The 16752-nt window shown below is 54.3% G+C and overlaps 1 protein-coding gene across 1 annotated transcript in view; it reads left to right on the top strand.

The window, feature by feature from the left end:
* The first annotated feature begins 1800 nt into the window (after positions 1–1800).
* Positions 1801–16752, top strand: part of NIBAN2 (niban apoptosis regulator 2) — a 48857-nt gene continuing 33905 nt past the window's right edge. Inside the window, exon 1 of the mRNA XM_019728629.2 lies at positions 1801–2032. Within this exon, the coding sequence (XP_019584188.2) occupies positions 1978–2032 (55 nt within the window). The 5' untranslated portion in view covers positions 1801–1977. The remainder of the gene's footprint in view (positions 2033–16752) is intronic.

Here is a 16752-nt window from a genome sequence, read left to right as displayed (position 1 = left end):
CACAGGAAAAATAAAATGAGGTTGGTAGCATCATTGGCTTCTGATTGCTCAAAGAGAACCAGACACTGGCTGTCAGGAGACTTGGTTTCTGGCTGGGTTCGCCTCTGCTTTGCTGTGTGACTTTGGCAAGTTACTCTCCCTCTCTGGGTCTCGGTTTCAGTCTCTCTAAAAGGAAACTGGTAATTCCTGCCAGCTTGACTTCAATTCCACCTGATGACTCTGCTGTGTGAATACATCCTGCTCTTCAAAGACTATGCCTCTGCCTGTTCCATCCCCAGTTCTTGGAATGCCGTCCCCCAGTATCTACTGTCAAAATTCTAGTTTTTCAACTTGTAGTTCAACCTGTAGTACTACTCCCTCTGTGATTTTCCTCAAAACAGAATGTTCTGCTCCTTCCTCAAGCTTCTATATGCTTTTGAGGGCAGGGACTATGATGAATAGAATTGTGGGTTCTGTTTATTGAGATGACGGATCCTATGCCAGGCGCTGTACTAGTCACTATTATCTCATTTAATCTGCATAACAAAGCATCATTATTCTCATTTGACAGAAGAGGAGTAATGCCACTTGTTCCTTGTTCCGGATCACAAAGCGGGCAAGGCAGCTTGGGCATACTCTCATTTCACCCCCAGCGTCTTGCAGAGGGCCTAGTAAGCAGAAGGTGTTTGTCACCTGTTTGCTGAATGACTGCTAAGCCACTGAATTCATGAATGAGTGCCTGAATCACATTACTCAATTTCAAACCTTCCTTCTGTGGTGTTGACAGGAGTGAATTCCCCGTGTTCAGTAGTGTTAACTTTTATTACCATCATTTTCTGCCTATGTCACAGTTACAGTTAGACCTAATTGCAGGGTGGGATGCAGGGAGAAGCAGTGAGTGCTCAGTCACCCAGGTAAGCAGGCAGAAACTGGATGACCCTTGGGGTGCTGCTGTACAGGAGGTCTGAGCACCAACAGCCAAGGAAGGCCTGTGCCACCCTAGTCCATGATCTGGGACTCGGTTGTTAACCGATCTACCCTACCAGCTTGGGAGGTCCCGAGGCTAGGATTGAAACACATTCCTCTGGCACCCGTGACCAACCAAGCCCAGCCCTGCAGGCCCAGCACCCTAAGTTCAAGCGTTTGAATCTGAGTCTTATATAAACTGTAAAGTACTGTTATTTTTTTCCATCCCTCACTTGGCCTGTCCCATGAACCACCTCCTGAGTGAAATACCCATATGCTGACCTTAGGAATGTCCGCCTGGCACTGGGACTAGGAATGCCTTTGGGCCCGAGCCCTCCAGGCCACCTCCCCTTTCCTTGCACTATTGTGCAAGACGAGCCGGCACACCTTCTGGGCAGGTCGGATCAAAGCCAGGAAACTTCCTGAGAACCGGCGGCAGCGAGGGCGGGGCTGGGGCCAGGGGGGCATGGTGCAGGTAGCCGGGAGCGGGAGGAGTGGGGTGCGAACGTCGGCCTAGTGATTCCTACCAGTGCCCCACGTCCTCCTCGGCGTGATTCTTCGTCAGCGCCGGGAGGGGAGGGAGTGACACCCTGGGCACCTTCCGTTCTTTCAGATGCCCCGACCTGCCCATCTCTTTCTCGGGTTCGTTCTGGGTCCCGTGCGCCTGGCACGTCTCTCGCGTTTCCCTTTCCCCGACCTTCTCTTTGTCTCTGTCTTGCGGGCGGTCGGGGCGTCCCCCGCCCCCGGCCCCGCCTGCCCGAGGCCAAGGAGGGGGCGGGGCTCTACTCCGGGGGAGGGGCCTGGCGGGGCGGGGCGCGGCGCGCCCGGGCTGCTGGGCGGCCGGCTGGGGCGCGAGGCTGAGGCGGTCCCGGGACCGACGCTGCTGGAGCGCGAGCGGAGCAGAGGCCTCAGCCAGGGCAGAGGGAGCTGCGGGAGCAGGGCGGGCTGGGCTCCATGGCGCCAGCGGCGTCGGCCTGAGCAGCGCGGGCAGTGGCGGGTGGCGGCCGCATTCGACCGCGCCTCTTCTTCGCCATGGGGGACGTGCTGTCCACGCACCTGGACGACGCCCGGCGCCAGCACATCACAGGTGAGTCTCGCTCCGCTCAGCGCGCGCCGGGGGCCCAGCTGGGAGCTCCCGGGCTACGCCACCATCCCGGCCCACTGTTCGCGCTGTGGCAGGGGTCCCGGGAGAGCCAGGCCCCGGGCAAGGCGGGAGTGGCTGGGGACCAAGTCCATCGTCCCAGCTTGTTTCCTCCACGTCTGGGCGCCCCTTCCCAACCTCTTCTGAGCTCACCCTTCCCCCTCCCGAGGGCACTTAAACCCCCACCACACTCAACTGGAACCTCCCTGGAGCCAGTCCCATCGGATCCCCCAACACACTACCCCAATGGAGCTGTGGGAGGGGTCGCAGTCTCTCTCCGACCCCTCCCCCCCTTCCCCCGACCTCGGGTATCCCCATCCGGAAGCATTACAAGCCCGCCGCTCGGCCAGCATGTACTGACCGCTTTCCTTAACTGTCCCGGTCCGCAGCTCGCCCTGGCCCCAGCCCCAGTACACGTGGCGCAGGCTTCCAGGGACCAGCCCATCAACGCCTGGGACTGAGCCTGGGAAGTGGGGTTAGGGATAGATGGGGTGCACAGAAGGAGTGGGTCAGAACCCCTCTTTTTTGGCTCCGGCGTAGCAGGGTGCTCCTGCTGGCAGCCGTGTTCAGGGGACTGTTGAAGGCCAGAGCCTAGCCTCCTCAGTCTCCTCCTCCAGTCAGCTCTGCTCCCAGCCTGTCACTACACGGTGGCCACTTCTCAGAAGGGCCCCAGGCTCCGAGGGAGGCAACTACATGCAGCCGGTACTGAGGGTCTCCTCTCCCCGGGAGAATGGAGACAGGGTGAGAATGTCAGGCTGCCTGGAAGCTCAGTTCTGTGGCTCACCTCTCTGCCTTGGCTGAGGCTGCCTGGGCGGAACCCCAGCACCTGTTTCTCAGCTGTGAGATCTTGGACAAGCCTCTTAATATCCTGGCACCTTAGTTTTCTCCTCTTTGAAATGGGGTGAATGGTTTCTTCTTTCCTTATGAGTTGTTGAGAGACTTAAGTGAGCTAATTTACGTAGCTTGCTTAGCACAGGGCCTGGCATAGAGGAGGCACCAGTGCACCGGCTGCCGGTCCCTGTGGGGCAGCCTGTGGAAAGAGGAGACCGTTCCCCTGGGCCGTGTTTGCCTCTCCCTGTCCAGTGGACCCAGAACTCTGTGTCCACTTACATTTACCTCGATATGTTCAGCAGACCTCAGCAGCTGTGTTTTGTCTGTTCATCCCCCTTGAGAACAGGGACCAGGTGGCCCTTAACTCCATGTCCCCACCCCTCTGGGCACAAAAGAGGTGCTGGGAAAGGCTTGTCCAATAACTGTGTTCCTGGGTCCAGGGCTTAAGCTTCCCCTTTTTGCCAGGCCTGGGGCTGGGCCAGGGGTGAGGGTGATGTAGAAATGAGTCAGACCCTCTCCAGCCTTGGACCAGCAGGGGAGTAAGTCCTGGAAGTCTTGCTTGTAGGACAGGCCTGGACTCTGGGAGGAGGAAGGCCGGGGCGGAGTCTTCCTGTCCCCTCCCTGCCGGTGGCAGCCTCCTGGGGCTCTGTAACAGTCTGTCCATTCATGACCTCCTGTTGGGGCCCCTCACCCAGCCTGGGTGGGGTGTGCTTCCCCCTCTTCAGTGGGGTTTTTCCTTCCCCCACACCCAGCCTTGGCTCTCCCCTCTTCCCACCTCCTGGGCAGGGAACTGCCTGCTCCCCCTCTTCTCCCCTGCCATTTACAGGGGAGGAGACTGAGACCACAAAAGGTGAAGTGTCCTCTCCTGGACAGGGTTGGGTTTGTTTTGTGGATACCAGGCTGGGTGGAAGAGGGTTGTGCCCACTCAGAGCTTGCTGGCCTCCCTCTTCTCAACACTTCAGTGCTATTAATAACCCTCTTCAAATGCCTCAAATTCCTGGTGCAGGCTCACCTGAGGAAGCTCCTGAGGTGTGGGGGTGGGAGGTTGAAAGGGGAGGAAACCAGCAAGCCTCCAGCCCCCTCCCAAGGAAGTGAGCTGCTGTAGAAATGTCTGCTGGAGGGGAATGAGGGCGTGCCTTTGCCACCTCCAGTGATCCGGCACCCTCCTCACTCCACCCAAAGAGCAGTGGGCATTTTTATGCCAGACAATTAAAATTCCAGTGCCCTCCCTACCTGGGGACTGGTTCTCCGCCCAGCAGACCTAGGGCTGGCCCTGTAGAAACGTCAGGGTTTGGAATATCCGCTTCCCACAGTGCTCTGAGCTCTGAGGCCTGTTAGGGTTCTGTGGCTTGGCCGGCCCGCCCCCGAGCAGGTGAGCAGGTGAATGCCAGCCTGCAAGTCCTGGCAGGGGTCAGGCGCGCTCCTGCCCATGGTGCTGTTTTGCTGTCACGGCGCCTTTCATCCTGGGATTTCAAAGCCCCTGGCAAGCACGGGCTTGTTCTCACACCAGGGCCCCATGAGGCTGATGGCAGGATGATTTCCTCCTGTTTTCATGGGAGTTTGCATGGAGGAAAGAGGCCTGGCCTGGGAGCCAGGAGGCCTGTGTAACCTCGAACAGCTAGGTACTCTGTCCGGGACCGTTCCCCTAGTTGAGAACTGAAGCGGTGTGCTACCTGGTAAGCTGAAGTCCCTTCCAGCTCTGAGGGCCTAATGAGCCCAAAATTTCCCACAAATCTCAGGGTCCCCACATTGACTCCACTGTGTGTTAGCTGGTGGGACCTTGGGCCAACATCTTAACCTCTATTGTCTTATCTGTACAATGGGACTAATAGTCCCTTCCTGCTAGGTCCTGTTGCCAAAGACTTAATGCAATAATGCAGGTAAGAAAGTCAGCCCAGTGCTTGGGGCATAGTAAGTGCTCAGGGTGAGATTATCATTTACTCCCTGTAATTGATTCTCCGGTGGGCAAGGAGAGTGGCCAGCTATTTGGAGTTTGAAGGAGGCAATTGTAGCTGTGGCTTAGGTCCCGTTTCTCTGAGGTTTGTGCAGTCCCGGGGTCAGGGTGGATGCCAGGTCCCTGGATTCAAGAATCCACCAGGTTTTCAGAAATCTTGATGACCTGGTTCCTTCTGTTTTGTCATATGTGTGAGATGGATGTCAACTATCTGGAGTGGGAGGGCAGAGATGGGGAATCCTGCAAGGAACTAGGATGTGGAGGGGTCAGGGTTAGGCCAACCCACACCTTCCACCTGGTCCAGAGGACAGCACTAGGGTAAGAGAGTGGAAATACCTGGGTGGCCTGTGTCAGCGCTGTATGAGGGGTTCTTTGCATATGGTCTGAGACACAAATCAAGATGGAGCAGGTGAGGGAGTGAGCTCACTGTTGCTCAAGATGTGCAAGTAGGGGCTGGGTGCTGTGGCTTTGGCAGGAAACCTGGCATTGCCTGGGAGGCCGGGGGATGGGGCTCTGCCTCTAGGACAGCTCTGGAAGGACTCAGCTGTTGCTCCAGAAGGTCTATTGATCAGGAGGAAATTGTGGGGGCCAAGGACCCTCCCCCCTATATACAAGCATACTGCCCTAAAGGTGATTCCCTGAGGGCTGGTGAGGGAGTCCGCCTGCACCTGTGCTCCTCGCTCTGCCCTTCCCTTTGCTGATTCTTCTTTGAAATAGAATTCACCTGCCATACTATGCATCCACTTGAAGTGTAAAAGTCAGTATTGTTTTATGTATCCACAAAGTTGTGCAACCATCACCACAGTCCATTTTAAAACGCTTTTATCACCCCTGAAAGAAACTCTCTACCTATTTGTACTCACGTTTGTTCCCCCCAGTCCTTCCCGACTCTACGCAAACACTGCAAATGAACAGTTGTCTGATTGCAGGGGCATTGCGCACACAATGTGGGAGTGTAAAGTGAAAAAACCAAAGCTCCCTCCGTCTTCCCTCCCTTCAACCCCCTCCCAGAAGAAATCACTCAAGTTTGATGTGTAGCTGTTTCCAAACATACAGCTCTGTGTACACATGCAGTTAGCTCTGTTTATAAAAAGAGGTCCAATGATATGTTTCTGTGGTTTGACGTTTTTTCACTCAGTATATTTTGAACATCTCTCCGTGCCAGAACATACGAGTCTGCCTCATTCTTCTATCCGTGGGTTTCTTTCTTTGCTTGGTGTGGTTTATTTACCTAGTCCCTTGTTAATGGACATTGGGGTTATTTCCAGTGTTTGGCTAGCAATCACCGCGCTGCCCGAAACTCTGTGTACATACCCCGCACCTTGTTCCAGTGTCACCGAGGCCTCAAAATGGAACTCCTGGGTCCCGTTTAGATGTATTGACACATAGCCTCTGAAAAGGCTGTAAACATTTGACACTCCGTCCTGTTGGTATGAACTCTGTACGAGTATCTTGTTTGTTTATTGAGCAAAACAAAGAATGCCTTTTTCCAAATTGATTTTAAAAACCTACCACTCCACATTTGGAAAATGGCTGTAGGTCCCAGGAGTGAACGGATGGAGGTGTCTGCTTTGGGCCAGCCCCCACCCAAGTGCGTGGCTTCCTAGCTGCTGTCTGAGCTTTGCCGAGAGACCAGGCTGGCCGGAAGCAGTGCCGGGCTCAGCCTGGGTTACTGCCCTTCATTAAGGTCGGGGTCAGCCCCAGGGGTGAAGTGTCTGGGGATTCTGCGCCACTCTTGTGTCTCTTACATAACGTGCTTTTGTTGGGGTTGACCCTGCCCTCCCCTGCCATTCAGCCTCCACTCTGTTCCTTTCTCAGTGCTGAGACCTCTGGCCTCGCCTGCTAGGAGCTGCCTCCTGCCTCACCCCTCCATCCTTCCCACTCCACCCCTCCATCCTTCCCGTACACACTGCCAGAGACCTTTCTAAACCCAAACTGGGCCACAGCCCTCCCTCCCTGCCTCCAAGGAATGAAGTTTAGAGACAAGACTAGGCATCACTCACCATCCTGAGGGAACCACTGTATTCTTTAGCAGTCTTTCCTTTCTGTGTTTATTGGTATACGTTGCTGAGACCATGGCTCAATTTGTGTCTCGCTTCCTCCACTAAACGATTTATAGGTCATTAGAACCTCCCTTGAAGCAATCCCAAGGATTGCCTCTTGTGCCACCTGAGGCATCCCTGGGAGAAAGGCCATTTCCTTAGCCTTTCCCTTAATGCTGGGCATTGCCACACTCCACTGTGGCCAGACAGTTGGCTTTCAAGGGCAAACTGAGTCACTGTGTTTGCTTCCTTTCCCATCTGGTCAGCTCCCTGCTGAGGACAGACTCATCCGCTGGCCCTAGTCTGCCTGTGTGCTCTGGCCTGCTTCCACCTATGGGCATTTTGAGGGAGGCTCCTTCCTGGGAGCCCCTGTCACGTCTGAACATCCACAGGGGAGTAGGCTCAAAGGAGCGGCCTGTGAGCTGGGACGTGGACAGATGACGTTGGCCTCTGGGTATGTGTCACCACTTACTCTTGCTGCAAGGACGCCATTGATATGTCTCCTGCCTGAGAATGGTGGCTGATGGAGTAGGGAAGGGCTGTATCAGGCTCTGAACGATACCTGTAAGATCAGTTGCCATTTAACTGAGCACTTACTATGTGCTAGGCCTTCCTTTGCCTGTATACCTCATTGAATCCTCACCCTCTGTGCCCCTCCCCAATGTTGAACAGGTGGGGGCAGAGCTAGTCTGTGGCAGGCCTACGCCCAGATCTGGGAGTCCAAGGCCTTTGCTGCTAAAACCATGCTCCACTGTGACCAGACGTTTCCTGGTGCCCAGATTGGGCAGGGGACAATGTGGAAAAGTCCCCAAAGGAGGCAGGCAGTGGAGGGGAGGGGATTTGGGAGCAGAGTGGAATGTGTCAGAGGCTCTAGTACAGTTGCACAAATCTATCCCTCCCATCATTACTCAGCCTGAGACTCAAGTCCCTCGTTGGCCCGTCTTGTTCTCCCTCGTGTCGCCCCCTCCTCCTCTGCAGGCAGAGCTTATGACTCACTTTGCCCTGGGTCTCCAGCAGCAGCATCCTGTGGGTTGCACAAATTCCTGAGCTGCTTTTCCCTTCCCCCGCTCCACTCCCCTCCACTTCTCTGTGAGGTGGGGGGAAGAAGGGGGTTCTGTAGCTTATGCTGGGCAGTTTTAAGGAATAATGAAGGCAGATGCCTAGGTTTAAACCCTCGAGGGTGGGGCTGAGCCTTGTCCCCCTCCTGGTGGAATCTCAGGGCCTCATTCTGGAAGCCTGCAATCTTCTGATCTCACAGATTTTTAAAACTGGAAGAACAGGAAGTACCCGCCTCCTCATGGCACCTGGTTCCACCCCCTGGGAACCATCCAGGTTTGGAGATGTACTACCTGTGGCCCACTGCCTGGTGACATAGTAGACGGTAAATTAGAAGAAGCAGGGAGTTGAGAGGTTCGAGGCAAGGCTCTGCAGTCAGACTGCTTGGGTTCGAGTCCCAGCTCTGCCACTAGATGGACTGGTGTTTTGGGGCAAGTCAGTCACCTATGAGCCTCAGCTTCCTGTATAAGAGAGGATGACAGTAGTGAGGATCAAAGTGACCGCCCCTGGACAGTGCAGCACAGGGCTGGTGAGGGCTGAGAACACAGGCAGTGGGAGCTTACGATTGGCACTTCATGGAGGGAGATGTGCCAGGTGTGTCCTGGGGCCTCCGGCCTTGTGCCCTGGGAAGGTGGCCTGCCTCAGGTTGAGGAGCACCAGCCTGTGGCCCTGGATACCTGCAGTTATCAGACCTGCAGTTACCTGGAGGGTGGTGACACGGGCCATGGTTACACAGCAGAGTCAGTCGTTCAACAGCAGCGTCCATACCGTGCCCAGGACTGGGCAGGGCACAGAATATGTGGGCGAAAGACAGATGGGAACACCCCCCCGCCCCCCCACCTGGCCACGTGTCTAGAACTAGACTTGTGGGTCCCAAGCCTGGTCCGGTTGATCATTTGCTATGTGACTCGACCAATGGCTGTGCCTCTCTATGCCTTTTCTCCACATCTGTGGCCCCAAGACCAGTATCTACTCATGGCAATTCTCTGCCTCTGAAAACCCTTTCCTTGGGGTGTTGAGGTGCTCCCCAAAGGCAGGGATGCGTGCTTTGGATGTTAGAAGTTGAGGTGGAGAGTCCCTGTCTGCATGCCTATGAGACTCCGCAGGGGTGTGGATGAGCTCTGGCCCCAGACACACTTGGTCGTTCTTTTATTCATTCGATAAATAGCTGTTGAGCACCTACTATGTGCCAGGCACTGCGGTAGGCACTGGGGGCTCACTGATACACAAACTCCTGCAGGGCGCCTGCCCTTCTCAGAGGGGCAGACCTGCAGGAAAAGTGTGAGAAGGGGACTGGCCTAGTGAGTGAGGGAGGGAACCACAGGGACTAACCTTGGACAGGAGGGGACTTTGTCATGAAGGTCATGGGGAAGCCTCAGAGGCATTTTCAGGCAGAAAGTGGCACAGGCAGTGCAGCTGTGCGTGAGGCAGGATGAACGGAGGAGGCCCCGTGCTGAGAGGGAGGCCTGGAGCAGGGTGGATGGCGGTGGGGCACAGTCTGGGGACAGTGTGTGGGGGGCATTTGGAATAACTAGGCCTCCGTGATGGTGGTGCGCGAGGTTGGGGAGGTCTGATATCTTTTCTTCTTGGCCTTATGGGGCGGATGGACCCCATAGGTATCAAGGCAGCCAGTGACCCTGCAGCCTCTGCTCCCATTCCTGTAATGACAGGAGACTCACTCCCTTCCTAAGCGCCTCTGGGTATGAGAACCTCCTGCCCTTCAAAGGGGCGGAGTGGGAAGAGGGCTGGACCTGGATTCTGAAGACCTGGTTTTGAGATCCTGTCTCCGCTGCCCTGTTGTTTGACAGGTGCCTTCCCTTTTCTGGGTCTCAGGTTCCTCATCTGGAAAGTGGGCATAATAGTCGCGCAGACCTGCTAGTTTGTGAGGGAGCAATGAGATGCTGTGGGTAGATCTCTTTGCATTTAAGAAAGCATTGGCTCCTATTGTCATTAGCTATCACTGTTGTGTAAAGTCCATGATAGGAGCCTGGCCACGGGAGCCCCTCCTTTCAGGGAGGTCAAAACTGTGGGCGTGGCCCAGGGCACCAGGTACAGGGTCCATGTGCGGGGGTGGGGCTCCAGTCAGTGACTGGGTTTCATGAGGAGCAGAGGAAGAATGAATTGTGGTTTGCAAAGTATGAACCCCAGTTTCCCACTTACACATCTGTGGCCAAGCCAGCTAAAGCTACTGTCCATCCTCCCCACATTCCAGGCAGAACAGAGCTATTTGTGTCCAGCTGAGTTTTTTAAGATAGAATCTTCTAGAAGAGGAGTCCTTTGGGCAGGAAACTATCCTCTTGTGTTCCACTCACCTCAAATCCACCCCCCCTTCCAGTAGCCATTTATGGATGCTAGCTAAAGGTGAGAGTCCCAGTGCTGGTGCCAGGTGACTTTTGGTAAGCCCTTCTTCCTCTCTGGCCTCACTTTATCTTTCTGTGCAATGGGCACAGTCTCTAGTGTCCTTCTGGCTCTGACCTCTTGGGAGCCTGTGGACCTTGGGTTGCGTTGAAGGCACAGTGCAGGTACCGAGAAAATATTTATTGCATGATACCATCTTGCTGTGTGAAAGGAAGAGCTGTCTTGTGTGGGGCCTGAGGGCCTGAGCAGGGTGGTGGGGATGAAGCAGTGACACGAGCTCGTGGGACTTATACCAGCCAAGAAGCTCCATCAAACTGGAAGCAATGTGGTTTGTGTTGCAAAGACAGTGGATCCTTATGTTTCACAAAGCACATGTTGGCTTTAAACCCTTGGTCAGCCCAACTCAAGAGTCAGTGAGTCCAACCTTGACTGGGAGGCAGTGCCAGTGAGACACCCCCACCCCCACCCCCGGTGGCCGTGGGCAAGGCACTCTCCTTGGAGCCTCAGCTGTCAGTAAAATGGGAAGGGGATCCCTGCCTCTGGTGTGTGTGAAGATTCTGAGAGGCAGTTGTTCATGGCACAGGGAAGGTGCTCAGTAAGTGGCAATTCCATTTTAGCTCCATTCTGGGAGGAGTTAGGGACTTAAGGGGTGATGGGACATCCAAAGGGGAAGTGAGCTGGCAATTGCACTTGTATTTCACTTTTTGCTTTCTCTTTTTTTGTTTGTTTTTTTGGGAATGTTTGGGGAAGGGGTTGGGAGAAAAGAGAACAGAGCGTAAGCTTTGGGGAGCCTGCAGCCAGCTAGCCGTGCGGAAGGTGGAAGGTTTGCTCAGTTCTGCTCTGGCCACATCTCCTCCTTGGTGAGTTTGGAGCTTGTGGGATGGGCAGTGGCTGCTTTTCTTTTTTTCTGGTCCAGACCCTTCTTTCTCCTAGCCAGTCAGGACCCTTTGCGGTCATCTAACAGATCCCCTCCATTTCATTCCTGAGTAAACTGAGGCCCAGGAAGAGGAGAGGACATACCCAGGGTCCCAGAGGCTTAGATCAGGGCCAAAAACCCAGGGCCGCCATTGAAGCATGAAGCCCTTTCCATTCTTGTGTCCCCTCTTCCACCATGGACGGCCTTAGATAGCAAAGACTGGTCAGGGAAGGAATGAGTGGCTGCGAAGGTTATAATTCTGAGAACTGAGTAAACAAACAAACCCTCCATGAAAGTGAGAGAGAAGAGGCCCTGTGCCTGCCTCACAGATAGGCCTGTGTCTGAGGAGACAGCCCAGGCCTGTCGGTGCGCAGACAGTGAGGTGTTATAGAAGGTTAAAAAAAGCCAAAGCTACAGCCCCCGCCCACCCCCACTCCCATATTTAATGCTTCCAGGAAAAGGGGAGGGGGGAAGAGGCAGGGCCTGACCCCCTAGTGTTACCACTGCTCAGCTCTCCAGGCTCAGCTCAGTGCAGTGACAGCTCACGGTGACTTTTGTCAAGGGGCCTCAGTTCTCTGTCTCTAAAATGGGGAGGATCCTGTCTCTCAAGGAGGTGGCGAGTGTGGGGAACGATTTGAGCCGAGTGGTTGAACACAGGAGCCCTTTCTTTCTCCCTGACCCGAGGCCAGCCCGACTGCAGAATCTCTTCACTTCTTTGAGGCCAGAGGCGTGGCCCCTCTCTCCCAGCAGAAGGGTTACTTTCTCAGTGACCTGAGAGTCGGCCTGCTCCTAGGAGACCAAGCCTCCAAGCCAAGTCAGGCTGCAGCAGGCCGCCCAGCTCAGCTTTCCTGTTTTCCTGTTGAGATTGTGGCAGAATCTGAGAGGAGCTGCTTCTGGGGCCTGCCCCACTGGTTGGGGGCTGGGCTGCTGATCTGGCTGGCAGCCCCCAGGGTGGACCAGCAGACTTCCTGTGTGATTGGGGCAGAGCCCCTTCCCTCCCCTCCCCTCCCCTCTTCTTGAGAGCCCTGTGTGGCTTCTGAGAGTCCGGCTCTGTGGATGGGAGCTCTGTCCAGCCTCCATTCTAGGCCTCAGTTTCCCAGGGTTCAATGAAGAAGTTGGATGAGAGCCTCTGGGAAGCCCTGTGGGTCAAGTTAGGGACCCCGAAAGGCCCTGTGGGTTCATGGCCCAGCCCCTGCAGAAAGGAGTACTCTTTGATGGATTCCACCCCAGGCAGGCTGGGTCGGGGCCCCTCTCGGCGCTCCTTCTGTGGTTGTGGTTGTAATTCTTCTCTGATATGAATACCACGAGGGCTCGGTCATCGTGGGCTCCCCTGAGGTGGACAGTGTGGCCTTGTGGGTCAGAGCTTGTTCAGCAGCTACAAGCCAGGTGCCCCTGGGACAGTCACTCTGGCTCTTTGCTGTAAAATGGGGATGATAATACTTCACTGGGTTGTAAAGTTTAAATTGTATTATGCGATGAATGAATTACATTTCTGTGCTTAACGTAGTGCTGGACACAGGAAATGCTCAATAATCAACAGCTATCATTAACACTGGTTTAAACAGTTTTAATTCCTTAGCGGTGAATGAATGAATGAATGTCATTGCAGGATTTACGTTACATTTACTGTAGCATTTAGGCACCCTGAAGCTACTGTGTTTCCCCGAAAATAAGACCTAGCTGGACCAACAGCTCTAATGCGTCTTTTGGAGCAAAAATTAATATAAGATCCGGTCAGCAATTATTAATATAAGACCCGGTCTTATTTTACTATAAGACCAGGTGTTATATTAATTTTTGCTCCAAAAGACGCATTAGAGCTGTTGGTCCAGCTAGGTCTTATTTTCGGAGCAACACGGTATTTGGATGAAGGGTCTGGTGGGAGGCAAAGTGTGCATCAGGGGGTAGAAGGGGGTGCAGATGCAGGCGGCTGCAGAGCCTTGGCTGGTTCTGACTTCCCCTCTTCCTTCTAGAAGGAGCGGTTTGGGCCCCACCATGTCTGAGACCGCAGGCACGGAGCTCCTGCAGCCACATGTGGCTTCCTTCCTCCTGGCCATATTCTTCCCAGTCTGACTCATCGGCTGTAAGCCCGTTATTCTTGTCCTTGAGCCCTGAGGAGGTGGCCAGAGAATCAGGGGCCTAGGGATTCGCTCTGGGTCTGACCCACCCCCTGGCTCTCCCCCCAAAACCCTCCCCATGGTTCCCCAGCCTCTGCAGCATCACGTGCTGGGCCTCCAGGACTGAACCCCTGGTGTGACAGGCAGGGGACCCGGTACCTGGGTCCTGGTGCCCCCACAGACTCACTGTGTGTCAGGCACAGGGGCACACTTGTCTGAGGGCCCTACTATGTGATTGGCACTCAAACAAGACTTGCCCAGGCCCTGCCTGTGTAGAATTCAAGGAGAGATGCATCGAACAATAGTTATTGGTTATTAATTAAATAACTATCGGAGGGCAAATCGTTTGTGATGAAATGACCAGCCTCCTTGAGAGCTCACATTTGTGGGCCCTGCACCAGGCCCGTGCGAACACATTCCCTGGGATTGTCACAGCAATGCCTGTTATTTGCCCTCCTGTCACAGATGAGGAAACAGGCTCCTGGTGGCCAAGGGACTTGCCAGGATCCTCTGAGTGGGTGGGAGAGCGGGCCCAAGTCCCTTCCCTCTTGGTGCCTCAGTTCCTTGTCGGGTAAAATACCCATCTGAGAGGAGAGCTGTTGATGGAGGCCAGGTCCTGCTGCTGGCCCCACAGGTGGCCTGGGACGTCATTCCTCGACCATTTCAGGACCACGAGCACAGCCTGTGGGGCTGCATAATCACAGTGCCAGACTGGATGTGTAGTCCCCGAAAGCCTTTCTTTGTGTATCCTGAGGCGAAAATATGGGGTACAGAGGCACCGGGACTCAGGCATTGGGTCTTTCTAAAGGCTGGGTAGGAAATGGATGCCCAAGGAGGGTGGGCCTCCGAAGCCCCACCACCAGTGGGAGCACCAGCAGAAAGGCGGCTCAAAGCCCCTGGTGAAAGCTCCCCGCCATTCCACTCGTGGAATTTACCTGAATGTGGCCGAATGGTTACATTACCTTACAGCATTGGTTAAAATGGGAAAAAAGGGGGGTGGGTGGAGCAATGTCAACCAGTAGGTCATGTTCAATGGCATAATATGTAGCCAGTAAGGTGAAGATACAGCTCTGTATGTCTGCGAGTATATATATCTGTACAGGTGCAGAAAAAATACAGAAGGAAATTCGTTAAAATATTAATATTTTATTTTATTTTATTTTTTTTAGGGATGATAGGGAATGGATTATTAAATTTTTTTTCATTCTTTCTTGGTTTCTTTTTCATGGTAAATATATTAAATTTAAAAAATAGTCCTATTGGCCATATTTTGGGGGAAATTTTGATTCTTCTGACTCCAGAATCTGAGCCACGCTGGCCTGAGCGGAGTCCTGCGGGGATTGCAAAGCACAGGGCATGCTTGGGAGAGAGGGAGAAAGCAGAGAAGATTCTGGAAGGGGGAGTGTTTGAGTTGAGTCTTAAAGGACAGGATGGATTTTGGCCACCAGAGTTGGGGTACAGGTAGGTGGAGGGAGTGGCTTTAGCGCAGCCTGGACTCTAGTGGCAGGATGGTGTAGTAGGCCGGGTCTCTTGGCAGCAAGCTCTGACCTCCCTCTTAGACCTGCAGTGGCTCCCACCTGCCAGCATCCGCCAAAGGGCAGGTTCTCAGCCTCTGGAGGCTTGAACTTTCAACTTTGAGCTTCCTCAGCTGCCCCTTTTGTGGCGGCTGCTGTTACATAAGCAATATTTAATGATCAATGAAAATTAGAAAATAAAGGTAAGTAATAGGACGAAGATGAAAATCGCCAGTAATCCTACCACCCAGAAGAGTGACTTTCAGGCCTTTTCCTGATGCATAACCAACAGTGGGTTGTGGGCATCTGCGTACATGGCATCCCCCTGCAGCATGTTGAATGGCTGTGGAGTATTTCATTATGTCCCAGCAGTCTGCGCTTCAACTTTCTCAGCCAGACCCTTCTTGATGGCCACTTGGGTTATTTCTGTTTTTCACTGTTGTAAACAGTACTCTGTGGGACGGTGATCATTTCTGTGGCATTAATGCATTGATTCCACCGTTGTTTGAGAGCCTGGTCAGTGCCAGGTCGTCTGTGGGGCTGTGGGTGCCGGATGGGTGGGGAGGCAGCATGGTCCTTGCCCTCTAAAGGTCCCAGGCCAGGCGTAAGGTCATCTTTGGGAGCCCGGGGAGCAGCAGTAACCCAGACTTGGAGGCGAGGGAAGGCTTGCTGGAGGGCGGGATAGCTAGGTGAGACCTAAAAGGATGGAGAAGAGCAGGGTCATGGGTGGAGGGGCAGCTCTGCAGAGGCCCATTGTGGGGAACCAGAATTTCTCAGAAATTGGTGCTTTTGCCCTGGTTCTTGCTGGCCATGGCAGCAGCGCCCCCATACACACAACACATTGGTAGTTGTTTTTCAAAGTGCCGATACATTTGTCCCTTTGTGGGGCTGGGATCTCCTTCTAGTGGGGGACACAGAAGCAGGGTGATGTACCTGCCCCGGGTGAGAATCTGGCAGACCCAGGCCTCCAGCCTCTCGGCGTGGTCCCCCACCCACCACCTGTGCCAGCTGGAGGGGGCAGAGGAGGCTCAAGTACAGGGCCTGCTCAGCTCCAATTTCCAGGCCTTTTGCAGGTGCTGTATCGGTTGACAGAATCTGCCGGAAGAAGAAACTGAGGATTGGAGCTTAGGTGACAGTTTGGTTTGTGTGACAGGGTGGTGACCTTTTCTGCTGTTGATGTGTGACCTTGGGCTAGCCTGGCTGGCTCCAGACTGGGCACCACCTGTACAGGGAGCACCCTACTGGGATTGGAGAGCCCATGGTTAACACTCCCCCTGGGACAGGGGAAGGGTCTGTCTCCAGGCTTGAGCTGGCCTCTTCCTGTGTCTTAAGATGCCGGGGAGGTGCTAATTGAGGTGCTCAGATGTCATCTTACAATCAGGGACAAATATTTACGTGCTAGGTACTGTGCTCAGTGCCGGGGATATGTCATGAATGAGATAGACCGAGTCCTTGCCCTTGTGGACACTAAGCAGTTAATTATTGAGGCAAAGTTGTGCTTATAACCATGGGGGGCGGGTTCTGACCCATTGAATGGGGGGAGTGACTGTCACGGCCCGTGCTATTGGTACCCCAGGTTGACAGGTGAAATCTGGGGCAATGTGATAAAGCCTGAGTGGTGGCGCCCCTGGACCTGACCCTGTGATGCTGTATTGGGGAGGGAATGCCATCTTATGTCACAGTGGGAGGGCACCAGGGCCTTGTGTGTCCAGTGCAGTGGAGTCCAGCCCATTCATTGGACAGGAGACGGAGAGCCAGGAAGGGTGAGGGGCTTGCCCGAGCTCACCCACTGGAAGTCAGTGCCTGGACTTAGGGCCCTGCACTCCTAACCCTGCATCACCCACTGGAGTCTGTATTGGAATCTATGCATCGCTGCCA

The sequence above is a fragment of the Rhinolophus sinicus genome, linkage group LG04 (assembly GCF_036562045.2).
Source record: "Rhinolophus sinicus isolate RSC01 linkage group LG04, ASM3656204v1, whole genome shotgun sequence".
Classification (NCBI taxonomy): Eukaryota; Metazoa; Chordata; class Mammalia; order Chiroptera; family Rhinolophidae; genus Rhinolophus; species Rhinolophus sinicus.
The sequence above is the reverse complement of the archived record's forward strand: the minus strand, read 5'-3'. Positions and strand labels throughout refer to the sequence as shown.